Below are 27,435 nucleotides of genomic sequence, written 5' to 3' on the forward strand. Positions count from 1 at the left end.
TGATGGGAAGGAAACTGGGACTCAAATCAACAGTGTGGACCAGAAGAAGAAATAAACACCGAACCAAAAAAAATGAAGCAACAAGAATCCAAAAAATGAGGAGAGGCTTAGGAACCTCCAGGACATCTTTAAACATTCCAACATCCAAATCATAGGGGTGCCAGAAGGAGAAGAGGAAGAACAAAAAATTGAAAACTTATTTGAACAAATAATGAAGGAGAATTTCCCCAATCTGGCAAAGGAAATAGACTTCCAGGAAGTCCAGGAAGCACAGAGTCCCCAAGAAGCTGGACCCAAGGAGGAGCACACCAAGGCATATCATGTTATATTACCCAAGATTAAGCAGAAGAAAAGAATCTTAGAAGCAGCAAGAGAAAAGGACACAGTTACCTACAAAGGATTTCCCATAAGACTGTCAGCTTACTTCTCCAAAGAGACCTTACAGGCAAGAAGGGGCTGGCAAGAAGTATTCAAAGTCATGAAAGGCAAGATTACTGTATCCAGCAAAGCTTTCATTTAGAATGGAAGGGCAGATAAAGTGCTTCTCAGATAAGGTCTAGTTAAAGGAGTTCATCATCACTAAGCCCTTATTCTATGAAATGTTAAAGGGAGTTACCTAAGAAAAAGAAGATAAAAAATATGAACAGTAAAAATGACAGCAAAGTCACACTTATTAACAACCACACCTAAAACAAAAACAAAAGCAAACTAAGGAAACAACTAGAATGGGAACAGAAGCACAGAAATGGAGATCACATGGAGGGTTATCAACAGGGGAGTGGGAGGGGAAGAGGGGAGGGAAAGGTACAGAGAATAAGTAGCATAAATGGTAGGTAGAAAATAGACAGGGGTAGAGTAAGAATAGTATAGAAATGTAGAAGCCAAAGAACTTATAAGTATGACCCATGGACATGAACTATAGGGGGGGAATGTGAGAGGGAGGGGTGGGCAGGATGGAGTGGAGTGAAGGGTGGGAAATGTGACAACTGTAATAGCATAATCAATAAGTATATTTTAAAAAGTAGAATATAAACGGGTAGAAGTGTGTGGATCTTCCAGATGAGAGTGAAGGATTAAAACACGAATGGCCAGTGTGGAATATGAAGTACGTTATGTTTGGAATATGGAAAAGGCTGACTCTGGAGCAGAAAGTCTGAAGAAATAGGAAGTAAATATGGGTTAATGAGGTAGGACTACATTTTGGAGGATCCTGAAAGCTAGGCCAAAGAAATAATTCTTCATTTATAAATTAGCTGTGTTTCATGCAAATAGTCAGATAAGTACACATTTACAAAATAAGCCTTTGTCGAAGCTTGCTGCATAGGATTGTCTTTCGTGCATGCTTATGTTAATCTTACAAGTTCATTTTCCTTTGTTCCGAGAGCTCAGAGCAGTGTACTATGATTCACATTAACTAATCTAATACACATTCTTTGAGTTTTATCTTGCATTTGACATTCTAAGCAGTTGATTTTTGGAGTGATGATTGAGGTTCATAACCTCACGTCAAAGAGATATTTTAAGTGTGTCATATTGTGGATCAGTCTAGAACTACTTTCCTTCAGTTCTGTTCTTCTCCATCCTTTTCTGCTATGCCTGCCCCCAAATCATAACCATAAATTTCCTTGCACACTTAAGGCAGATGAGATGACAAAATGCTAAATATGGGTAGATGGCCATGTCTGCTGGCCTGTACAGTTCAGGCCAGCATGCAGGATAGTGACTTACTGAGACCTGAATGGGACAATTAAATATGTTGTCGAAAATATTTTCCGGTGTCCGCCATGCACAGATTGCTATGTAATGATGTGGAAGCCAGGTCCTTCCATTGAAAGATATCACAGAGTTCAGGATGGTTAGCTCTTCAGAAATGGCACTTATATTCTAAAAGGGGAGTTTAGAGAGCTGTTTTCCTTTGACTTTTGCATAAAGTTGTGTTTTTTTCTGTTTCTAGGGGACTCCTTCTCACAGTTCCGGTTTGCTGAGGAGAAAGAGTGGGATGGGGAGGCGTCATGTCCAAAGCAGGTGAGATGGATTGTCTTGAATGTGAGTGGACTGGCTCTTCTCAAGGCTGAAGACTAACCTCTGAAGTTATTATTGAGGTAGAGTGTTTCTGTAGAAAAGAGGTTAGTAGTTCATATACAGTTTAGTCTCAGTTACCTAAATTGCTCATATAATTGTCAGGGAGCTTAAATTTTGTATGTCCTTGAAAGTAGAGTTCGTCTTCATATTTGCCTACTTGTGTAAATTGCTCACACAGACTAGGATGCAAGGAAGAAAATTTAGAATTATGATTTTGAGTAGATTACTTTGCCATTTGGGCTTCCTTCTTTTCCATTTCTGTGAAATTTCCCCTCAGGGCTGAAAATTAATTTTTTCCTCCATATTGTTTTTGGTATTAAGAAAATCCATTACTTTATAACTCTAAATAATTCCTCTTCCAGAATTAGGAGAATAAAGTTATCAAATAAGAACAAAATCACAGATGTCTTTCAGTATATCTATAAAGCCCAATTATTTTGCTTTGTGTTCATGCCATATTTTCTTCCCAAAGAGTTTTGATTATTTTTCAAGCACCATTCCCTTTCTTTCCATATGAGAGATAACGTATTTTTTCACCCCTTTAAAATGCACAGAGAATTACTGGTGGGTTGTCATATGCTCCCCGATTCCAGGGCTAGTGCATACTGTCTGGTATAGTGATTAGACAGTCTGCCCACAGCCTCACACAGGTGGCTGAGCAGCAGACCCAAAGCCCAAAGGTAAGGCACCCTTCTCCCCATCCCTGTACCAGCTCAGTACGCACACTGTAGGTGGCTTATTTTATCTCTGGGCTGGTGTTGTTTAGTTGTTTGGGATGGACACTGTGTTATATAAACTGAGGAGATGGAAGATACTTGTAAAAGAACTGCCTATCACTTTGCAAAGAGTATGTATTATTATATATAGGAAATTAGGAATTAAAAATATTTGCCTTTGCTTGAGTCTCTTTGGGCACATACCTGAGATATAGTTTAGAATTCTAGGACAAGTTGAAAACAGACAAACGGAGATGATTAACGAATATGGTGAAAACCAAACAGCTCACATTTCAACTCATTTTAGACCATGTTGGCATCAAAGCACTGAGCAACTGTTGTTTACTAGATATTTTATTAGACGAAGCTTATTCAAAGGTGAAGAAGGCAGGAGCATGCTTGTTCATCGCCCCAAGTGCCCTACTTAGTGGCTGACGTACAGTAGATGATCAGTAAATATTTATGTAATAAGTGAAAAAGAATGCAACATAAAATAAGTGATGTAATAAATGAACTAACATAATTCTGTGACAGACAGCTATTGGGCTGGGAGTGATTGAGAACAGTGCCATGGGGAAGAGAGCATTTGAATGGGCCCTTGTGGATGAGTGTGATTCTGGTAGGTCCTGCCTTGGGGAACAACAGGAGAAGGAAGAGGCGATTTGAGAGAGCAGGCCCTCAGCTGGGGAGTGTGGCTGGAGTAGCTTCCCCGGAGAAGGAGTCTCAAGGTCTGGGCTAGTTAGTACCGGCAGTCTGGTCCTCATTTTCTCCCCGGGGGCAGTTTAGCATGTGAGAGACAAACCTGAGTGTGAATCCTTGTTCTACAACTTAGGCAAACTCCCTTCCTTCTGTTATTTTCTCATCTGTAAAATGGAACTAATAATAAAATGTAACTTGGAGCTTTAATGAGGATTAAATTCAATGATAAATAAAAGCCTTTTAGCATAGTTCCTGACATGTAGGAAGCACTGAAAACTAGCTCATATGACTACAGTTATTTGTTCACAGAAGTTTAGGTTAGCAAGAAAATAGAAGTGGTTAGATTTGACCTCAGCAAATGGGAAGGAGGAGGTGAAGAGCTCAGAGGCTGGAACCAGGGAAAGCATTTAGGGAGGATATTATGTTGGGTGAGTGGGAAGGGATGGGGCCTGACAGCAGGAGGCAGTGAGGGTGGAGAAGGGCTACACATAGATGGGATTTCAGCAGAGGGCGAGGTAGCCCGTAGCACTGACCAAATATGAAACATGGGGCAAATAAGATTTGTAGTTGTACATCCAGACTAGGTGAGTGGTGAAGCCGTTAGTGGGGCAAAAGGAGAGTGGAAAGAATGCAAGTTTGATTTTGAACATTCTGAGTTGAGGTATTGGTGGGACATAGTGAAAACTGAATTTATCATTTCCGCATCGAAATTGTTTTCTGGCCCACTTAAATCCTCTTTCTTCTTGTATACTTGAGAGAGAAAAAGAGAGGAATTTACATATGTGTATTTGTGTAATCACACACACAAATACATGTGTGTATTTTCCCTCAGGCTCCCTCTGCCCCCAGTGCAACCAGTGGCACAAGACAATAAAGAGAAATGGGAGAAAGTAGGACTTTGATAGTGGGATGTGTTAGGTCCTCAAAGGACGCCCTTATAGGAGAGGGACCCAGCACCATCCCATTGACTTGCCTTCGTTTCTTTGTGGTTCCTGTGCAGGGTGACGGCAATGTAGCCTGGTGGTAGGAGCACATTAGTTACTATGGGGAAGTTGTCCCTTAGATCCACAAGTGGGATTTTCACACCTTTCCTTTGGATAGTGCAGGGGCATGTGTGGAGGGAAAGGGTGGTAGGAGAACTTCATTAGGTGAAAAAATAGATCTGTTTTAAAAAGATCACCTTTTTCATTTCATTTTTCATTTTGTCAACATGGTGACTTATTTATGTAACAGAACTCTTTAAGCAACTGTTGAGTGCTGAATGAGACACAGTGGTTCCTGAACACCTGGCTTCTAAAGATGTAGACTTCCAGGTCCACCCCCCAGAGCCCAGCTCTGAGTGAGGCCCGAGAATCTACATCTGGAAAAGCTCCCCATCTTTTTAAAAAGCATGGCCTGATTTGGGTGGGCACTGCTGTGGAGTGCATGTGTGGCCCTGAGTCCCACGTGAATGCGGCCCGTGCGATAGCTCTGGAGGAGGGTGCGATGGTCAGAGTAAAGGCCACGGTGATCGCTTCTCAGAAAGGCAGAACAGAACAGGAGGAAAGCAGTTCTAGGCTTTGTTTAAGCTGCAAAGTGTAGTTTCCAGTATGATCATTTTGCACCAAGTAGTGCACCTTTACACAGACTCTGAGATTCAGAGCTTAATAAGGTTCCTGGACAAGAGGGACCTTCAGGATTACAGACTCTCACCCCCGAGACAGACTTCTGTGCACAACAGTGGCAGAGAAGTGGTGTGGGGGGACTTTGTGCTAACAGTCAAGCCTGCTCCCCTCTGCCAGCCTCAGCATCTGCGGGAGAGAAGGCAGCAGGGTGCCCTGGTGTCGAAGACCAGGCTGTGTGCTCCAGCTGTGAGTGACGGTCAGAGTTGGTCAAGTGGATGTAGGGACTAGGCTCTCCAGGCAAAAATAGATTACCAGTTATTTTAAATTAAAACCTGTAGTAAAAAGCTAACTCATGGTTATTTTATTCCATTGAAACCAATTGTAAAATTTACACTTTACTATTACAAACAAGTCGCTTCAGCTCCCTTTTCATCTGATGTCTTCAGCTTTAGCCCGTTAAGGGGCAAATTGGTGATGAAAAAAGGACTCTTACAAAGTGGCACTTGATGGCAGGTCCTGGGCTCTGGGACTCCTGCCAGGAGACAAGGAGCAATCACCTCCACGATGACGGCATCATGGAGGTGGTGCAATGTCAGCCGGGCCATGGATGATGTGTGGACATTAGAAATGTGCAGGGAGGACACATTCTAGTCGCAAACACAGTCAAGTGTCCGTCATTCAGGACACGGCTCACAAGCACAGCCTGGCTGTTCCCATATCTCTCTGCGGTCAGTCTCACACACTTCTCATTGTTGGTGATGTGCCCTGTAGTCATCTTGCACGGGATGCGAAATGGCACAGAGGAAATTGGGATACATTTGGCCAGACCCCAGCATGTCTCAACAGTTCTCTGGAGAGCTAAGAGAGCAACGGGTTATAGAGGGAAAGTTCTCACTCTTTTAGAAGCCGCATGAAGGGCTCTACATGTGTGGCTTTGCAGACAGCTTGGCTGTGGGAAGGATGAGATTTCCAGCTTGTAATTTGGCAACTTACTCATGTGTCAAGCACTGAATATCCCACCTTACTAGTGGGCTAAGAGAACTTGAAAACAAAGTCTTGGCCACACTGGTTTGGGTCACAGCAGTAAGGTGCCCTGTGCAGGATGGAGGAAGGGCCCGGAGCCTACTGAAAGTCTCACTTTCTTGTCAGGGCTTGGTTACTTTCCATCTATTCCCTAAATCCTTTTTTTTTTTTTTTTTTTTAGATGTAAACGTAAGCTCCTTTTTTCTAGGACAAGGGGCCACAATTGGTGCTGTGAAGATTCCTTACTTAAGAGCTATCTTTGGAAAATTTCAGCAGGGCAGTGGAAAAGCCACATTGTTCCTTTCCATCCCCACGTATACTGCTGTTGTGGGGGTTAGGAGTGAGCGTGGGTCTGGGTTTTGTTTTGGGCTCTTCTTGAGTGCACCAGGAATGACTGACTCTCTGTCTGCAGTCATAAACTCATCTACCCGAGACACTCCTGCAGTGGACTGGAGATTAGACTAGATGAGCCCTGGATTTTCTTCTAACTTGAAGTAGTCAGTGGTTATAGATTAAGATGTGGTTCTAGCTGGACCTGTGACTGTCCTTGGTAGGTGAGGTGGTCAGTGCTGTTTGCCTCTAATGTGAGGTCATTGTAACCACCTTAATTTAGTTTTTTCCTTCGCTTAAGTGGCCAGGGCACTGAAAAGCATCTGTTAAACTATTATCCAGCCATGTGATAATCCTGAATGATTTTTCAAATGCTGTCAATTTGGGAGGTCATTGCATGGGTGTGACTTCACGTTGTGAATGGTAAGGGAGTCAAAGGGAGCCTTTAGTGTTGGCCTTGCACAGTGTGCTGCCTGCCATTGGTAGGTTTCCGTCTTCTCCTTCCTTGTTAGCAGGCACCTCCTGGGCTCCTGGGGCTGTGCCTCTCCTCCCCTCTCACTGCCCACACAGCTCTTTCCCTCCATCCCGAAGGTCAGCCATTGAATTTGAGGGAGGTGTCCACTTAGATTTTATTGAATGCTTATTTTTCTTTCAGTTTGCCAGTGAGTCTAGGAGTGCCCAGTTTCCAGGTTACCATGCATTTTTGACTGTGGGGGCGATCACTGCGCTGCTGCTCCCACAGTGTGAGGGTGGCTCAGGAAGGTTGTGGTTGGGTTTTTTTGCCCATCTTAACTTGGAGATGATAGACTTAACCATATCAAGTGTGATTTATGACCTGACTTAGTCCCAGCTGAATGGAAATCCAGGGAAGATTTGTTTAATAGTTACTTTCATCTTGTGCTCTTTTGTTTCTAAAAGGTTCACGTGTAACCATCACCAGAAATATATATCACATGTATATGTATGGTATAGGTATTTTTCCTATTTATTTATAGAATTCAGCATTTTACGTGCACTGCGAGTCATTGGTTCAAGCCCTTCAAGAACTGCCTCTCTCACTGCGCCTCAATGTTGCTGCTGAATTGGTGCAGGTAAAAACCCTGAGGGCATCTTCCAGTTGGTGTGGATTAGGGCGGGAGGGGAAAAAGAGTGGATGATGTCTCAGACTCGGCTTCCCCTTTCACAAAGCTGAGGGTTTGGGTTGGATAGGATTTTGTAAAGTTTTAAGGGAGAATGAATTAATTTTTAAAACATTTTTTAAAAAGTAATTGAAACGTTTTGAAGAATCGAATATAATGAAGTTGAATGAAATGTAAAAGCATAAAATCTGGCTGGTATTTTTCTCAAAATAATTATGCCGGGTACTAAGAATACAGTGTTTGAGGAGACAGGCATGGTTCCTGGCCTCATGGAGCTTAACCTATTGGGGAAGATGGGTACTAATCAGATTATCACATAACTGTACAAATTGTGATAACTGCTTTGAAGGAGAAGCACATTGTGCTATGAGAGTACATGATAGTGAACCTGATCTACTTTGGTGTGATTAGGATTGGATTTTCTGAAGAAGGACAGACAAGCTGAGATCCAAAGTAGAAGAACATTTGACCTGAAATTTAGAGAAGAGTGACCCAATAGATCTTCATTAACAGCACTGCCAACAATACCAATAACAAGAACATGCTGCCTGTAGATGAGGAGTGGGCTGTGGGATGGGGGCGGGTGTTCATTGGTAAAACTGCACTCATAGGAGGAGACAAGGGGAAGCAAATGAGGAGGCAATCGCCTGGGTCCAGGTGGGTAGTACTGTGGCTAGGACCAGGGTGATGGAGGTAGAGATGGTACAGAACTGGACTTTTTCAAGAGGTACTTCAAAAGACAAGAAGACTTGGGGAAGGACTGAAATGGAGAGAGAGCAGGCAAGGAATTGTTCTAGGTTTCCCAGCTGTACAACTCAGTGGTCGGTGGTACCAGGAAGGGTGAGTTTTGGATATTATGGGTTTGTGCCTCTGAGATATCAGAGTGAAAATATTAGCCAAACAGATATAGAAATTTATAGTTCAGAATTAGGGGCCAGGAATAGAAATTTGGGAGATAGATACACATGTAGGATGGCAATTGAGAGGAAAAGTCCCAAGGACTGTACTATACGGAACTTCAAAATTTAATTGTGGCTTGATTGAATTTTTTAAAGTGAAACCCTGGGCAGTACTAATTTTACATAGAATCCCAGCAGCTAAAATGATGAACTTTGTTCTGCAGTTGAATGTGATGCTGTTTCTATTGTACTTACGAGTCTCTAATTTAGGGCAGCAAGTAGCTGTCAGGGCTAGAGGACAGTTAGGGGCAGGGCAGGGAAGTGCAGAGGATGGCATTTGGCTCTGAGGGGGAATCACCCCAAGACTTCTTTAGGAATGTGGGCGGGGGCCTTTTGGGTTGTCCCGTCACTGGGAGGGTGTTACTTTTCCTGCTGGGTGTCCAGGTGTTCAAGGTTCTCACCTGTTCAGTTTGGTCCCACACCATGAGGAATGGTAAACAGAACACATCAAGGAACCACTGAGATGAAGGTGAGGGGGGACACAGGACTCAGGAGAGAAACAGGAAGTATAGGAAGAATTTGAAAGTGAAGGTTGTATTGGCAGCAGGCCTTAGAGTAAAAGTATATAGCAACTGTAGTAACTTTGAAACCCTGGCTAAATTATTTTAAAATCCCTCTTCTGCCCTCTGTACCATGATGTACAGCAGTTAATCTCAACCGTTTCTACATTGGGACCCTCCAGGGGAGGTAAACAACCAAACTGATGCCAGACGCCTGGACACTAAATGATTCCAGGGTTAGAGTGGAGGACCACATCCCAGCATTGCCCACACCCTGACAGTGATGGATGAACATTTAACTTTGTGTGTATAATCATGCTGTCTTAAAAGCCCTGAAGAGCTATTAGCAAATTGGATCTGCTCAGATGCTTCACTGTACAAACGGGACAATGCGGCCAATGGTAGTTGAACTTCATTCTGAACCTTTCCACTCTGATGCCATGCTCGCCCAGGCCTCCCTCTAGAGCAGTGGCTCTCAGCCTGAGCTCTGCAGTAGTATCACCTGGGGAGTTTCTCCCCTTTGCTAAATTATAACATGGATACAGAAAAGTGCATGCACAGATAGTATTTACGACCATGGACTCCAGAAGCTCTCTCCCTCCCCCACTACTTTGAGTCACTATTTCCCTAAAACCATTATCCTGATTTCTAATATTAAAGATCAGTTATGCCTGTTTTTGGCTTTTTAAAAATGCTTGAGTATGTTTCTTTCATGTCTGGCATTATTTACTCATTATGGAGAGCCAGTCGGTCTTCCCTTCTCTGTGAATTTATCCCTTTACCTTTATTTAGTGCTTTTGTACTGTTAACAGATATGATTTGCTATTTGCTTCTCAGTGCCTTTTACAGAGGTTTAAATCTCATCACAGACTTAAGTACACATTCAAGTAGACCTATGGCCCTGTCATTGCTCAGGCCGTATAGAAGACATCGCCCTTTGATTTCAACTCTTAGCATGGAGCCGAGGTGGGGAGAGTGGGAAGCGCAGCCCTGCTGTTTCAGTGAGGTGTCCCACCCACACTGACCCCACATCAGTCAGAAAGGCTGCTGTGCAGGCCCAAAACTGAGACCCTTGGTAAACTCCTATCTGAATTACCTGTTACTCCACAGAGTTTGATGTTTTCCTTAGCTTCTGTTTCTGTGTAAGCAAGTGTCAGGATTCACATTTTCAACTCAGTTATGCTTCTTTTTCAGACTGCCCTTCCTTTAGAGCTTCCTCAGGTGAAACCAAAGAGAAATGATGAAGGCAAGGGACTAGGTGTGCAGTTCAAAGGGCCGTTGGGGCCTGGAGGAAAGGGGTCTGTGCCTGAGCTGAAATCTGTGGCTGCTGGCTGCCCCATGCACCTGGGTAAAGACAGCCCAAGTCTGGCCCCTGCAAAGGGTTCCCAGAAACCTGCCTCCCCGCTGCCAGCAGCAGCAGACCACTTGGAAGAAGAATTAGATCTGCTACTCAACTTAGATGCACCTGTAAAAGCGGGAGATGACCTCTTACCAGACCAGATACCCCAGGCCCTGGAATCTGAGAAAGATGGGGAGGCGGTGGCCCAGGAAGAAAAAGGTATGGTTTTCGTTTTATTCCCTAAGCATCTTCTTGTTTCTGGCATTGTGACACGGGAGAGACTGTTCTCACCACATCTGTACATATGTCCACTGGTGTCTGACACCGATCTGGCGTTGTCCACTGACATCTATTTCCATGCTCACATCTCTGCTTCCCCCGTGCTGACCTTCCTCTCACTCGATACACCGGTTTCCAAAAGCTACTGCCTGCCTGACTGCAATGTTAAACCTGGGCGGCGAACTGAACCTGTGCTATGTAAAAAGGCAGCTGAGTACTCGAAGCCCTCAGCTGTGGAGCAGCAGGATTTTAATTAACTGAACAGGCCAGTTAACCAACGCTTCCTGTGTTGTGCTTGCTATTTTGATCTTATTTTTTATGAGAGGACACTTCCTCGTCTGTGCATACTCGGTGCGATGGTGGCCTGTGTGATATGGAGAGGCCGAGGGCAACCGCCCCGGTGATACACTACTTTCCCGAATCTTTAATGGCATCTCAGGATTGCTACAGTAGTAAAAAGAAAACCGAGCTGTTGGTCTTTTTAAAATACTACTGAACTATGAAATTCAACTTAAAAATAAATAAGAGGAGCATGTTTCTACCCTATTTATTAATTTGTTTAGCTATTATTGTATCTTCTTAGGGAACAGGAATAATAATGGAATGTTTCCCCTTTCTGTAAGAAAAGTAATAATTATGGCTCTGTTACATCATGGAACAGACCCCAGGGGAGCCTTAACCCTCAATCTGCAGACGAATGTGAAGTTGTTCGCATTGCTCTTATTTCCCCAGTTCTTGCGAAACCATCTGTGATGGAAGCAAATAATGTGGAATCTGTGCAACCAAGCACATCAAAAAATGTTACCGAGGAAGAACTCGAAGACTGGCTGGACAGCATGATTTCCTAACAAAAGAAGAAAAAGAGAAAGAAAAGTGCTTGAAGCCAATTTTGGTTGCTTTGTAAGTAAGGACAGGCCCAGGCTGTCCATGAAGGACAGCCTGCCCAGTGCACTCCCTCACCGCAATGAACACCTACCTCTTGTTTGACAACATCCAAAATGATACATTTAAGAGGCTCGTTGCACTTTTCTCTGGTTTAGTAATCTGAGACTTATCAAGGGCAAGAGATGTTATAGCGCTTGTTTCCAGCCTTCTTCGTCTCAGTGTTTATGTAACATAGCAAGCTCTGCTGCTGAAGGGACTAGAGCACACGGCAGGGCGTGCACTTGACTGAAATAAACAAATGCCGTTCTATGGAGTTTTCTTTTCTGTGTGTGGTTTTGGGCCGTGTATCGCATATCCTGTTCCCCAGCAGTCACAGTGGGGTTGCTGAATTATCCAGAAGTGGTGCATTACAAGAGGCCGAAGCACAGATTGGCATGTATTACTTTATTGCAGTGGGCACTTCATTTTATTTTAAAGAGATTCACCTAAACATAGCAGCTCCACTACTTACAAGGGACCATAAAGCATTACGCAATTTGGCGTAAGATTGAAATTTTTCTGAGTTTTCAGTTACAGTACTTTTCTTCTAATAACAGCAATTGACAAGCTGTTACTGAAAAAAAATATATGAATAACCTTCAAGTGCAGTTTCTTAAGACCAAAGACGGCACAACTATTTAATGGAACTTTCCATCTGGAACCTAAACATAAAAAACTTGCATAGCTATATCTAAAGAGATTTTAAGGCACTTAATCGATATTTCAGTGTCGACAAAGTGTTTTTTTTGCCTATTTCTTTAACTGCTTAAAGCTTTTCAAGCTGATTCTGGGTACATTCACTAGCAAGTACCATGGAAAAAATTAGACTGCAGTTAAAATGATTCTTTGTAGTTCAGACCATGAGTCACTGGTAGATACTGTCATGTGACAATCAAGTGTTTTAAATTTCATGTATTATGTGTTTTCCTTTTAGCTCTTTTCTTGGTGACGCCATCCCGACAAACAAGTTACCTTAGTCTTGGAAAAACTTGAGGGCATTCAACTAGAGAGTCCTTGACCAAACATTCTGACAGGTTGTCTCCCGCAGAGCATGTCCATTTGGCACAAAGAGCCAAGTCAATTCCAGATATCACAGATTTTTTAACAAACACTTTTTTGTGGTAAGGGAGGCATTTAGAAAATGTCACCTTTCAAAAATGTCACAAACGTGTAAAAGAAGGATTTTAATTTCACTTTAACTTGATAGTCTAGAATTGTGGAGTTTCTTTCATTCAGATTTATCCAAGCTGATCTTCATATTGTTTCCGAAAGCAGTCACCAGCTGGGAAGAAATCCCAACACCTTTCTTGGTACATCTTCCAGACATAAGATTCCTGAAATAATGGGGGGAAAAGGTACTGCTTTTTAAACCACAATAAGCTAAAACTCTGGCTTTGTTCTGTGCAGGTCCCTTTAGGAACGTGGATGTGGGTTTAGAAGAGGCTCAACTGGCATACTCTTTCCTGCTCTATGCCCAACCCATTTGGGAGCCATAGGTTTCCTCCAAATGACTGAAACCAAGTCACTGATTGTCACAAAAAAAATACTTAAAGATTTAGCAATAGGCTGATTCCACGTCATCTGTAATTGGTAGAAAATGCAAGATGCGGGACACTGAGGACTGGCTTAGATGCCTGGACAGCTAAAGCCAGAGCTGGAAACCAGCTGCTCCTCTCACTCTCAAAAGTGTGAGCTGTGAAGAATTCCTGCAAATCCTGATGTGTGAATATTTGATAACCTGCCTCTTCCTCCTGCGTTCTGTCTACATTTGTTTTTCATGCTTAGTCACAGAATCCCTTTGACACGTACCTTCATTCATTCTTTCACTCCCTCCCCACCCCGTGTCCCTCACACAAAAGGTTATCCTTCTTATGTTGTCTCTTGCAGCATTTACTCTGATTCTCCTGTGCTTTGTGTAGCCACCCACTCAGCTTCTCATTGCTTTTTTTCTCTCTAATGCTCCCCCAACCTCCAGCTATTTTACTCTGAAGCAGTAACCACAAGGATTTAGGAAGGGTAACCAGGAAATCTTTGGAAGAGACTGGGGTTGCCCTAGGACTTTGGCTTCTTACATCACAAAGGGATGGTGGAGTAACGCAGAGAGCAGTGGCGGAAAGCATGAAAGAGACTGCTGGGATATCTCTTTCCAGCAGCCTGTGCTCAACCGAGTCTTGGGACTTGGGAACCTCTAACACCGGGTGGGTGATTCTTTTTTTTTTTTTTTAAATTTATTGTTGTTCAAGTATAGTTTCCTGCCTTTTCCCCCGACCCCAGCCCAACATTCCAGCTCTCCCCTGTTTCTAACCCTCCCCGTTATTGTCCATGTGTCCTTTATAATTGTTCCTGCAAACCCTTCACCCTTTTCCCCTGCTAGAATTATATCCTAAGAACCCTGAAACACCAATCCAAAAGAACCTATGCACCCCAATGTTCATAGCAGCACAATTCACAGTAGCCAAGTGCTGGAAGCAGCCTAAGTGCCCATCAGTAAATGAGTGGATCAAAAATCTATGGTACATTTACACAGCGGGTGATTCTTAATTAGAAACTTTTCCTCCTCACCTGACCCGTGTGCTCTGTTTCATCTTTGTTAATCAAATACATCAGGAAGAACCTGGAACAAGGGAGAGAGGTATGATAAATGAGAAGAAGGCAATATTAGATACTTCAGGTGGAAACCTAATTTCATTTACCTGAACCAGACAGGGGTCTCAAATATGTTTTTGTTATTGTGCTGTCTACCAGGCCATTCTGAATTGGAGAACTATGGCAAAAAGACACAAACCATCACTTTCTAATAAGAATGTGAGGTTAATCTCCAATTAGCCTTTCATGAGGAGAGATCCCTTTTTACCATCTCTAATCCTTGAGCTAAGATCACTTGTGGGGAAGCATTTTTGCCTACCATTTTGTTTAAAAATATCCTAATTAAACAATAAAATAACTCAGACACTATAATTTTTAGTAGGCCAATTTATCATATAAGAATGTAGAATTGAAATTATGTTTGTCTAGAGGTTAAGGAATTTTTGGAAATCATTTAAGTTGCTCTGATTGTGTCAGAAGTGCAGCTTTGTTTTGATTGTAGACACTGAGAGGCGCCGGTGTGGTTTCACCTGCCCTGACTTTGGCGTGTGTGAGGTTTCAGCCTGTTTGTCTGGAACACACGAGTGTCCCGGGAGGCCGAGCTGTCAGCTTTCTTTCCATGACCTCAGCAGCAGCTTCCAAAGGAACCAGTCTCATGCCCTTTAGGAAAAGGACTGTGAGGCTCCTGTTAAGAAAAAGTAGAGCTAATACTCTTCTGAGGGTCAGGAGAGCCTGAGCCCTGAAATTTGAGTCCTTTCAGGGTACCCTTCCTTAGATTTATAGCTTCAGATTGTGGCCCTCAGTACAGCCTACAAATATATTACTTTCCTTCCTCCCTTTTCTTTTATCAGACTAAGAAACAAGGCATGGCCAATATCTCACCTTGTTTGAGATCCAGGCACATAGGACATTATTCCTTTCCTAGCACATTTGTTTGAGAAAGCACCATTTGGGGTGGGGGGGGGCATTCAAACCTGAATAAGATGGGTTCTTTCCCCCAAGCTTGTTGGCAGAGGGGCACAGAGATAGAAACTGGAGTATTATAATACAGAGGGCTAGGGGAAGACATAGAAGGGGGCCCACCCCCTGGGGCATAACACCGTTTCACCCCTTTCTAGTCACTGGTCCTGATATGAAAGGAGGCCATGTGCTCACCTGCTGTGGAAGGACATCCACCCCGCCACCTTCGAGAGGAGGCGCACTCTTGTAATGAGCACAGACAATGTTGACTACTCAAACTTGAGGGGGTGGGTATGCCGAAGTTTTTTTTTTTAATTTGTGTTTTTACCTAAGACACTACATTTTTGCTACTTCTCTTTGACAGTTAATACCTATACCAGACGCCATGCCTGTTCCATCTTAAAGAAAGATCAGGCTTTTCTAAAGACAATGTACACACAGAGGTGAAGGGCTAGGCCAGGGAGCAGCCTTTTTTTTTTTCCTTGCAAATGAGCTCTTGCAGGGGTGTCCAACCTTTTGGTGTCTCTGGGCCACACTGGAAGAAGAGGAGTTGTCTTGGGACACATTCATAGCAATCCTGGGCTGCGTACAGGCCACAGGTTGGACACCCCTGGTTACAGAATCTGAATTTCAGGTAAGCTGTATTCTCTATACATTCAGTAAGTGTCACAGGCAGTCTGTGGCACATAATAGGCTCTGAGTAACTTGTTCTTAAGTGAATGCTTTCCCTTAGAAAAAGTGAAATATTTATTCTTTGCCTACTGGGTGCCAGGCCTCAGTGCTGGGATACAGCCATGTGCAAACATGCCCCCAACACCCTCCCTCAACCCCCCCGCCCCGCTTTCACGGAGCCTGTGGATTACTAGGAGAGGATGGACTCGGTGAGGACTGACCATCACAGAGTCCAGCAACATGCGGTCACTGGCTACCTCGACAGCCACAATAGCGAGTTGGTGGGGAGGGAGCCCTAACTGGGGTGGGCACAAAGGGGACAGGACAGAGAAGCTGCAGACAGTGAGCGACGGTGCTTTTAAGGTTTGCTGGATGGAGAGAGAGAAGCAGGGCAACAGCTTCTCTCTCTGAGTGGGGGCCACTCAGTTAAAGTGGGGCCATTTTAGTGAAGTAAAGTCTCCTCTAAGCAGACTTTTGTCTTTGTTTAGGGTTAAAAATGTAGCATGATAGGAAGATTCTAGGAAAGAGAGAAAATTGCTGGAGGTATGTGACCTTCAGAGGGGATGGCATCTGATCCCAGGTGGAGGGACTGACCTTTGTTCAGAGAAGGAACTGTCCATCCACAGCACAGGTCTATGAAAACACGGGAGGGGGCGAGCGTATGGACAAAGACATGCACTCAGGGGGACTTCTGGAAAATTCTTTCCTAATTGCCTCTACTTTTCATGGAAATAGGAGGAAATGGCAGCATCAGCAGAGACTGAACTGAAGGACATACTGTTGAGTTTGCCACCCCTTCCCCCTGCCCCTGTTTCCTCCATTGCCCAAGAGTACTCACAAGTAGTTGGCTAAATTGTGCTCTTGTAATGTATGTGTTTCAAAGCCGTGAGGGGTCGTGTCAAAGTAGTCATTGCCAATCCCACAGATGAAACATTTGGTCTAGAAAAATAACAGAGGCAGTAAAGGCATTAGTGAGACATTACAGGCAGGTGGGAAAAGGGTGAGGGTTGCACCCTCTGCTTGCATTGAGAGACACTGAAAACCACTTCTCTCTCTGGTACTCAGCCTCTTAGTCATCTACCCCACAGTGCCACAGAGTACCTAGGTCCTCGCCAGCTGAGGATACTTGCTCCTGCCCAAGCATGGGGCATGGTGGGGGCAGCAGAGCGCAGGGTGGGGCCCTAAATGCCCAGCGCTGTTAGGCACCAAGAAGAGGACAGGAGTGGAAAACACGCTGGAAATTTTGCCCAGGGCTGGCCATAAGTAATAGCAGAACCTATTGTTTATAAATTTCATTTGCTGTGAGATACAAACATAGCGTAGTTAGGAGAACATTACCTCCATATCTTCTCGCACTTGTTCCTGCTGGTCTCTTAGCTCTCCAAAAGCATCAATAATAAGACCTGGATTTTACATGTAAAGACAGAGAAAGTGTTTCAAATAATCTGTTCAGTGGTTCAGGGTAGAAGAAGATAGAAGGAATGGCAGAGGCCACTTTGTTTTGTAAAAAAATAAATCATCAAGCTGACCTCTTCAGTAAAAATAAAATCAGAAAAATACTTTATTTTCAAATGCTGCACCCTGGCTAACCATTTCTCATTGTTCCTCTGACTCAGCCTTTCTGCAGTGCGTGCTGCTAACAACTCACTCTTCCTAGAAACATTTTCTTTTCCTCTAGTCTCTCTCCCTTCTGTTTTGCTCGACCTTTCATTTCGTGCCTTCCTGTTGGCACTCCCCATCTTCTCCCGGCCCCTGATGCATTGATGTGTCTCAGGTTCTTCATCAGTTTCTTTGTTTCTATTTCTGGGAAATCTCCTCTGAGCCAGCATCTTTGACCAACCCCGTGCCCCCCTCCCCACCACGATGGCCCCTCATTCTATTGTTTTACCTTATTTTTTTTCTATTATATTATTTCATTCCTGACTTGTTCCCTAAGACATATATTACAGTGAATTGCTTGAGCCCTCAACACCTGCATGTCTCACAGGTACCATAACTCACCATGACCCAAACTGAATTCATCACATTCCTCTCATTCCTGACAAGGTACTGACTAAATATCACCACCCCTCCCCTGAAAAGAAGAGAAACCCTGTCACATGTCTTAGCTCCTCTCTGTGGTCCTCCGCCCCACCCCACTGCCCGGGAGGAAAGTGAGTTGGGAAGGAGTCAGGAGGCTGTGGGCAGGACCACACACAGGGGAGCAGAATGAGCAGGTAATAGTCAGTTCCGAGTGGGGAATGGTAGGAAGGGGGTGCTCTGTTCTCCGTACAGGCAAACCTTGGAGACATTGCGGGTTTGGTTCCAGACCACCGCAGTAGAGCAATACTCAATAGACTCAATAAAGCATGTCTTAATCTTCTTGCTGGTAGAAGGGCTTGACTTCAGTTAGTGAAAAAATGCAACATTTGTAAAGCGTCATAAAAATGAGTTAAGCCTGTAGCAGTGCCTGGAGGGATCTTTGGCTTTATCTATAGGCATGGCCTCATATATAGTAGATGCTCAATAAATATGGAATTAACAAATAAATGCATGCACAGATCTCTACATAAAACAATTAGGCTGTTGTTAGAGGAAGGTACAGAGAATTAGACTAAGCCCTGTTCACACTTAACTAGCAACCATACCTTGAATGATGGCCAGCAAGATGACAATGACAAAGAAGAAAAAGGTAATGTCAAAGACAATGCGGTACATTTCATAGGGATCACCAGCAGGGTCTTCAATTTCATCGCCGATGCCTCCGCCAGCTCTCACTCCCACATACATGTGGAATAGGTAACACTGGACAAGAAAAATAATGTCAGTCCAGGTAAAAGGTGCAGAGTGGTGTTCGTTTTCAGCAAGAGGGTTGTCAGGTCAGTCGGGCGGTCAGACGGAGTGTGACAGCCCTCAGCTGCGGAAGGGTGGTCAGTGACCTCAGCAGTCCTGCCGCTCCCTGCCCCTCACCCTGTCCTCTGGTCAGTATGCTGTCTACCCAGGGGGAAAGATTGTTGTTACATTTAGCCTTCAACAATATTTTTTGCTCATATTTTTAAAAAGTTTTGAACTTTTTTGACACATACAAGAGAATTCATTTAAGGCGTGCATACGTTAAAAGACCTTTTAGCCCCAATGCATATGGCATAGGCCAGACATTAGTTTTCTCTCATTTAATTATAAGGGGGCAGGCCGGGCTCCCACCTCTGGGAAGAGAGGCCCCTTCTACTTCTCCTGCATTCGCCTTACACCTGGTAGGGCAGGGATTCCTGTAGCACCTTAAAGAATAGACTTGCTCTCCTTCTGTGCCACACATGTGGCCCAGTGCAGGGACCTGGGCACCAGCTCACCGGGCAGGGTGCCCTCCATCTATCCTCCGGCCTGGATGGGTTATGTCCAGAGGAAAAAGAAGCCTTACATTTGGTAAGTCAAACACCAGGGCATTGTGAAGGTGGGTGCTGGCCACACTGGTGCTCTGGCAACTGTAGTGTTGCTGTCACATGAGGGTTTTGCCCCAAGAAAGCACACGAACGTTTTTCGCCGAGGAGTCTTACCCATTTTCTAGAGGAATGATCACAGGCGGGGGCCGTTCACTATTTCCCACCCTTGCCTCAAGTTCTTCTCCAGGCATCTGGTCACGGTGAACTTGTAGAGATCCTACTGCTGCTGTGCTTGTTCACCCTGAGCTGTGCCTGTCCTTCCCACAGGGGGCGCTCCTGACCTGATCCTACCGCTAACTACTGACTTGCTGAAATAAACTGAGCACAAGGTCCGTGGGACTTTGCTGCAGCTCAGAGACAAAGAATCAAACGCTTGCCTTGCATGCATTTAGTTACCGGTCCATTCACACTTAAAGTAGTCACATCTTTGCCACAAACAAATACAGATGACTGATGACCAGTAACATGCTCTGCGGGGTGCTTATATTTCCACCTAACCTTTGGTAAGTGCTCGTGAAACCCATTTCCATCACTACTGTCTCTCTAGGAAGCTTTCCCCTTTGGATGGGGCATCTATGTTCTCCTCTGTAACTCCACTGCTCTTTAGTTCCCCAGACCACCTACAGCCCTTCTTTCTCAACGAGGACAGGTGGCCAGGTGGCCCTGAGTGGGCTCTCACCGTCATCATGTCATCACATTTCATGTCGGGCTCGTCATCATCCTCACTCTTGTTGTAGAACTTGCGGAAGAAGTTGAATGCCACCACAGTGTAGAGATAAACCACTACAGCCAGGAGACCCACAGTCAAAACCAGCTGGGAGGGGACAGAAAGAAAGGGAGGTGGGTCTTCTGCACATTGAATTGTACATGGGCAACTCTAAGGACACAGGGAAGGGGAGCCTGAGCCGTGGAGAAAGGGGAAAGAAGATCGTGCAGAAATAGGCTATTGGGCAAAAAGAGTAATGTTGGGGTGCTATGGACTAAATTGTGCCCCCACTCATGTTAAGGCCTTTACTTGCAGTACCTCAGGATGTGACTTTGGAGATAGGGCCTGTAAAGAGGTAATTCCATTAGAATGAGGCTGTTAGAGTAGGCCCTGCTACAATCTAACTGGTGTTCATATAAGAAGAGACCAGGACACACAGTGAGAGTGGGAGAAAGAAGCTGCACAGAGGGGCGATCAAGTGGAAAGGGAGCGAGAGGGCAGCCAGGTGGAGTCACAGAGGGAGGCCTCAGAGGAAGCCACGCCTACCCACACCTTGATCGTGGACTTCCAGCCTCCGGAGCTGAGAAGAATGACTTGTTTAAGCCACCCAGTCTGTATTTCATTATGGCAGTCGGAGCAGGTTAGTACCTGGGGTATGGAATTGGGCCTGTGCAAACTACAAAGGGGTTTCAGGATGGGGTGGTGAAGGTGCCATGAGGTAGGTGACATTATTTTCACAGACAGAGCAGTGACCTGAAGTGTTGCAATGTAGCTCCTCCTCTAATGCTGCTAAAGCTTCTAAAGGAACCAAAGGATCCTTGGACTGGTAGGTGTCCCTACATGACATTATTTTATAAATAACCATGAATGGGATAATTGTCACAGCCTTGAAGTTACTACAAGAATTCTTTATGATGGTTGAGTAAAGTGACATTTTTCATAACCAAGATGTCTGCCTGGGACCTTTGCAGGGGTCATAGGCCATGTTAATTTCCTGGCTTTAGGGTATACTACACACGAGGAGCCCACAGGACCTGCCCATCTGGCCTATTCGAGGGACTAGGTGCTGAGCAGAAACTATGAAGATCGATTACAAAATTTCTAAGATAAGTACCAGAAGAGACATATTCAGCAACTTCTTAGATAATGAGTAGTAACTTAGTCTCAGATAACAGACCTCACAGAACCAGCTGGTTTTAGAAAAACAGAAAGAACCTGGACTTTGCACCAAAGAAGAAAGAAGCTGCCACTTAGCAGCTATGTGGTCTTGGGTGAGACACAGCCTCTCTGAGCTTCAATTCTCTTACCTGTCAAGTGAGCATAATCAAGTGAGCAAATGAAAGGTGATGATCTAGCTCCTTTCATTTTAGAACAAAAGTCAACTTGATTTTTTTCAGGTTGGAGTCTTTAGGCATTTTTTTGAGGTGTACAACCTGATGACTTAATATATGTATGCATTGTAAAATGATGACTGAAGTCCAGTTAACTAACATATCCATCACCTACTGCAGTTATCATTCTGTGTGTGTGAGAGTGCGGTGGGAACACTTAAGGTCCACTCTCCGAAAATCTCCAGTCTGTGATACAGCAGTTTTAACTATAACCACCATGCTTTCTGTTAGATCCCTGGAGCTTATTCCTCTTATAATGGAAGTTTATACCCTTTGACCTACGTCTCCCCATTTCCCAGGCCCCCCCCCAGCCTTTGGCAACCAGTGTTCTACTCTTTGGTTCTATGAACTCATCTTTTTTAGATCCCATATGTAAGTGAGGTCATACAGTATTTGTCTTTGTGTGTCTGGCTTATTTCACTTAGCACAATGCCTTCAAGGTCCATCTATGTTGTTATAAGGAGCAGCATTTCCTTTTTTTTGCCAAATAATATTTCCTTGTATGTATGTATATATTCTTCCATTGATGGACACTTAGGTTGTTTCCATATCTTGGCTATTGTGAATAATGCAGCAGTGAACATGGGAGTGTAGCTTTCTCCTCAAGATACTGATTTCATTTCCTTTGGATAAATGCCCAGAAGTGGGATTGCTGGGTCATACGGAGGTTCTATAGTTAGTCTTGTGAGGAACCTCCATACTGTTTTCTAAAATGCCTGTACCAACCTGGGCACATTTTAACTTCCTTCTTTTCTCCTTCTCATACAAAGGTTTAGAGATGTGAGGGGGCATGTCTCATTCATGGAATTGCACTTAATGCAGAAGGAAATGTTAAAGGATTTGAATTTGTTGACAGAACGAGCCATTAGAGGATTTTAATTAAAGGATTCCGAAGGGTTCCCCCTGACAGCACTGTGGAAGTCAGACTGGATGTGGCAATGGCTATATGGATGTATAAGTACATCTTTTACTATATCAACTTTCAGCACTCTCTATACAAACACACACATACACGTCTATATGTATGTATACATGTATATGTATAGCTGTTTTTATGTGTGTGTATATATCCATGTCTAAATCATCGGTTCTTAGTTGGAAGCTTATAGTGGAAGTACCTTGGGAGGTTTTGAATTACATAGGACCACGTGCTAAGCCCCAGTGAGTATATCGGATCCACGGAGGAAGGGGTAGATTCACAAAAGGTTTCCAAAGTGATGTGTCAACTACCTCCTTCCCTCCCCCTCCCCTACTTCATCTAAATGTTAGGGGTCTCTGAATGAAGGCCTTATGCCTCTTGAGTGATGGCTACAATTTTATTTTTAAATAAAAAAAATCACCATTCAAGTGTTTCACCAAGAAAGTTGTATTATATACTATGATGTACCTTCCTGCCATACACTAGTTGTACGGTCTTGTTCGTTTTATTTTCCATATCTAGGTCCATTCAGTTCTGTGTTAGTATAAACCCACTACCTGTTTGCCGTTATGAGTCACAGATGATAGAATAGTCCTCAGGGTCTTGAAGCCCATGGCGATATCCAGCAGATGGGCAGCGAAGAAGAAGTTGTTGTAGTGGCCCAGGACTGACATGGTTGTATACCAGGCAAGGTAGAGAAAGGACTGTGGAAATGGAAGAGATTTGGCAGCTTTTCAGGCATTCCTGCCTCCTGATGTGCTGATTGAACTAATTTTTCTCACCTTTGGGGACAGAGTGAGGATAGAGGGTTTTTAGATGTAGAGGTGCTGTGAACTGGCCTAAGAATTGCCAAGTGAAACCCCATCTGTCTTACACTCTTGCACAAGCCCCTTTGAGGCTCTCTGTCTTTGAGGTGGTCCCAGAATCTTTCTGGGCAAGCTCCCTTGCTTTTTCCTTGTGGCGTCTAATGACATCCCTGAACCCGGGGAACTGAATCTCTTTCCAGGTGCTGCACTTACATTGTCAGTGAAAACAACTCCCAGCTTCCAGATGTGGTACTTCATGTCGATGGAGCTTAGCCTAAGGGGACCAAATAATTTAAAAACACATAAATGTCAGGTGTAAGTTAAGTGTTTAATAAGGGGGGGAAAATAAGGTTGTCTTTTTCTCTCTTAGGTTTATTAATCTAAATATGGCTCTGAGCTTTATCGAGGTGTATGAGTTCCTTGTGAGACTGAGAACGGTAGGGTCACCCAATCTGAAATTTTAATTAGTCCTTCTATTTCAGCTCTCCCAGGCATAAAAGCCTGATAGTTCCTTAATTTTTTTTAAGCACTGCTCTCCCAATATGTTAGAATCTAGAGGAAACACCTAAACCAGACCAGAGCCTGAGAGAACAAAGATCTGATTGAGAATTTTTCCCTTTAGCCCCTTGAAAAGGGCTGGAGAAATCAAAGGATCTACTTCAGCCAGACTTTGGATTTTAACTCCTAAGCTCTGTACCATGACACCAGAGAGGCCGCCTCTGCTTTGGTCTTTTCTACTGGGCTAAAGTCAAGGGCATTTTTGTCCAAACCCAGGAGTTCAGCAATGCGTTCCGCTCCGTAGAGGTCACCATACTTGTTTATCACCTAAAGCAAAGGAACGACAGGGTGAGGCTGGGCCACACATGAGAGTCAGTGTTCCCTCCAGCCCGCCGTCCCCAGAAGCCTGCTCTACGCTGGGCTCTTCAACAGTGTGATAAAGACAGGATTCAAAATGCAACCGGAAAATAAAGGCAAATAGCCCCCAAAGAAAACAGAAATGATAAAGGCAATTAAATGAAAATTGCTTTTCAGGCTGCTATTTTCTTAGAGGGGGAAAAGAATCTAGTATGCAGAAAACAATGACTGTGTTGAGCTGTTTTAAGGCAGATGAAATATAGGATTGAAGCCAAAAACCTGCATATGTTCATTTACACCCTGTCTGTGACTTACTCTTCTCGGGAAACTGTCATAAAAAGTAACATCAAATTTATTCATGTTTGTATGTGGAGAGCTCAAAACCTATGGCATTTCTTTGGTGGTCATAGAACTCACCCCCACTGACAAGGCCTACCTTTCTTTTCACAAACTTGTCCCAGTAGTTATTAGGAAAAGATCTGAAAAAAGAAAACGAAAAAGGCAGGTTCTTAACATCAAGGCAAAGCACATCAAGAAACTTTGCAGTGTGAGAGTGTCTGGATCTGTGATCCCTGTGGGTTTTGTCCGGCTCATTGAAGAATTCAAGACGTGATTGAAGTTCACAGTCACCACAGGGTGGCTTACGGTTTCACTACTTTGCACTGACTTCTGAAACACTTGGAAAACCACTCTGCATGTTCTATTTAAAATTACGGCTGTGAGGCAGGCCTTCTGATACCAGGGTTAGACAGAAGCAGAAAAGTGTTTAGTGATCCCAGGATCAAGTAGAACAGAACCCCACAGGAAACGCATGCATTTAAGTTGCATTAATTGCATGCCTGGTTTATGTCAATCGCTGGGGTAGGAGATCAGCATTCCGTGGGGCAACGTGTAGACAAAGTCCCTAACTACACAAAGTTTCCAGTCTGGGAACCGCCTTTAGTTAAATTCTATAGGGTTTTGCTAACCAGAGTGCTCTTCCACTCTCTACTCCATTCCCTGTAACTCCTGTAGGGGTCTGCTTTCTTCAGGGAATTAGATCGCTTTCTCCTTTGGGGGTGGTTTCCTAAAACATCCTATTCCTAACCCCCTAGAGCAAACTTCTTTCTTCTGCCTGGTAGCTTCCACTAGCTCCACTGCAAAGAGCTTTCTATTGTTAAAAGTCAAGAAAGAACTCTCACTTTCAGATATGTTGGCAAAAACCATTCACAATATTTTGTTTCTGTAGTCTACAGAATGAGCAGCCCTCCCTGGGAGGGTTCCCTGTGAGGCTAGATTACAGCTGAGGAACTGCTGGCCCTTGGCACATGCTTTTTACACTTCTGTTTTCCTTAATTTGAGTCATTCTTATTGGAACCGGGACACAGTCTCCTATTCTAGAAACCACCCCAATTGGTGTGAGGAGTGGGGGCCTCCCTTTGTGCATGGACTTCTCAGAAGAATAACCCCGAGCAAATGCCACCTCTCCCCAACTGGATGGCCACCTTTAAAAACACTTTTTTAAAAAAATAGTTAAAGCAGTTTCCTTGTCTTAAATCTCCAAATGCCACTTAAAAGCAAGAACAAATGCTGGGTTTATAGAATAAATAATGGGGATGGCCACAATTATATTGACTTTCTTCTTTGTTCATTTTTCTGCTACTTGATTTTTTTTTTTAATGTGCTGCATTTAGAGTCTAAAATAAAACAAAGGAAAACCAAGCCAGGCTTCCTCTGTCCACACTGGTATCTCCTTTCTCCTTAAGTTCTTTATAAAAATGGTCCATAACATATAACCCAGCCTTGGTCACATTGTTGTAAATAGAAAATTCCAGAAGTGGTGAAGGGCCACTGACCAAAGGCTCTGGACAAGACCCTTTTGAACGTGATCTTACTTTGGTCTGAGTATTTTTGTCCTCTGACTAGGTAAATAAGCTCCTTGAAGGTAGAAAACGCATTTTTACTAGGTAATATTCTTTAAAGTGTGGGATAGACAAAAGAAACTTCAGAAGAGAAGTGCATAAATAAATAACATCTACCCATGAATGGTCAAGAAAAATAATATACAATACTCACCCTCTTTAAAAATCAGGGTGATTTTTAAAAATCATAAACATTCACAATGCGATGCCATTGCTACCTCCAGATCAGGAAAACTATCTGACAGTAACAAGTGCTGGCAAGAAGGTAGAGGGGCAGGGACTCTTGCACAGTGCTGGTTGAAGGTAAATTGGACAGGCATCTCATGTCCTACTATTCAGCAATTTTTTCTCCTGGGTCGCTACTCTAGAGAAACTCTTTTACTTGTGCAAGAGTTACAGAAATGTTCATCGTGGCACTATTTGTAATAGCCAGAGACTGCAAACACTGGAAGTACCCACTGTCAGGAAAATAGATACATATATGATAATATACATGTGTTTTTAAAGTGTTTTGAAACAGCTCAGTTTTGAAAATGACAAAACTATGGCCACACACATCATCTCACACACAGCACGGAACACATGATTCAAATGACAGTACCGCACAGGGAGTGTAGCTCTGTACATACAGTGCAGAAGTAGTCAAACTGAAACAGCATCGAGGGATAGACATGGAAGCCGCGAAACTATGACGCAAACATGAGCACCACCGACGTCAGGAGGGTACTTAGCAGGGTTTGGGGAGACAGGGTCAAGGGGGATCATAACATCCGGGACTTCGAAGCTCTCTGCAGTGCTCCATTTGTTAGCCTTTGTAGTTCAATTTATTATTACGTTTAAAAATATTCATATACATGTTCTATCTTCTACATGTATATTTAACAAGACAAAAATAATATTAAAAAAGAAAGCTCTCCATGACATATAGTCAACTGAAAAAAACAGGTTATGAAGTACTACGTGTACTATGGTGCCATTATTGTAAAAAAATTAAGGGTCCTTTGATCAAAAATTTCTTAAACGTCTACTTATTTATGCATTTCCTACTTAAGGACATGTAAGCTACTTCCAATAAAGTTTTAGCAGATATCCTTGTTGGGACACTTTGGTGTTCTTGTCTCACTACCTCCTCAGGATAAATTCCTCGAACCTGAACTGCCTTTGTCCTGGTACTTTCAGGCCATATCATCTGGTGCCACAGACATAGACGTTACTGATAATTGCAGAAAGCTTGCCAAATAATTAAATTATTTAATAGCATCCAAAATTTCAGTTCCATAATGACAAAGAGCCCAAAACAAAGCTGGATCCCTCTTCCTCTTTAGAAGAGAATGGCAGGAACAGGCTTTTGATTTGCGTACTCACTCCTGGGCACGCCCCCTGCCCCCACCGCCAAGAGAAGAGTTCCCTTTCTAGAGACTATTGAAAAAGCTCAGTTGTACCTTTGTAGAGCTGATCCTCTCTCAGTTTGTCTGGCCATCTGTGGTTCAGGAGCAATTTCCTTCTTCTAGGGGTTGGGGTTGTTTCCTCACGTGCATGTTTTAACTGTCACAGCCAAGTGTTTCTGCATCGTCACCTCAGTTTACCTATCTGGCCCTATTTCTTTACTTTTCCTTCAGAACATAA

General features: G+C 43.6%; 2 protein-coding genes across 3 annotated transcripts in view; one reads left to right on the forward strand and one right to left on the reverse strand.

The window, feature by feature from the left end:
- Positions 1 to 11,864, forward strand: part of AVEN (apoptosis and caspase activation inhibitor) — a 180,000-nt gene extending 168,136 nt beyond the window's left edge. For both annotated transcript variants that reach the window (XM_053928587.2, XM_071221951.1), the window contains 4 exons: positions 1,955 to 2,025; positions 7,450 to 7,545; positions 10,247 to 10,610; positions 11,403 to 11,864. In XM_053928587.2, the coding sequence (XP_053784562.1) occupies positions 1,955 to 2,025; positions 7,450 to 7,545; positions 10,247 to 10,610; positions 11,403 to 11,518 (647 nt within the window). In that variant the 3' untranslated portion in view covers positions 11,519 to 11,864. The remainder of the gene's footprint in view (positions 1 to 1,954; positions 2,026 to 7,449; positions 7,546 to 10,246; positions 10,611 to 11,402) is intronic.
- Positions 11,865 to 11,973: 109 nt separating this feature from the next.
- Positions 11,974 to 27,435, reverse strand: part of RYR3 (ryanodine receptor 3) — a 534,646-nt gene continuing 519,184 nt past the window's right edge. Inside the window, exons 94-103 of the mRNA XM_053928437.1 lie at positions 24,345 to 24,387; positions 23,751 to 23,878; positions 23,267 to 23,327; positions 22,805 to 22,951; positions 19,911 to 20,045; positions 18,440 to 18,596; positions 17,151 to 17,215; positions 16,651 to 16,751; positions 14,157 to 14,208; positions 11,974 to 12,928 (exon numbers count right to left, since the gene is read on the reverse strand). Coding sequence (XP_053784412.1) covers positions 12,833 to 12,928; positions 14,157 to 14,208; positions 16,651 to 16,751; positions 17,151 to 17,215; positions 18,440 to 18,596; positions 19,911 to 20,045; positions 22,805 to 22,951; positions 23,267 to 23,327; positions 23,751 to 23,878; positions 24,345 to 24,387 — 985 coding nt within the window. The 3' untranslated portion in view covers positions 11,974 to 12,832. The remainder of the gene's footprint in view (positions 12,929 to 14,156; positions 14,209 to 16,650; positions 16,752 to 17,150; positions 17,216 to 18,439; positions 18,597 to 19,910; positions 20,046 to 22,804; positions 22,952 to 23,266; positions 23,328 to 23,750; positions 23,879 to 24,344; positions 24,388 to 27,435) is intronic.

This window comes from Desmodus rotundus, chromosome 7 (genome assembly GCF_022682495.2).
Source record: "Desmodus rotundus isolate HL8 chromosome 7, HLdesRot8A.1, whole genome shotgun sequence".
In the NCBI taxonomy this organism is placed as follows: Eukaryota; Metazoa; Chordata; class Mammalia; order Chiroptera; family Phyllostomidae; genus Desmodus; species Desmodus rotundus.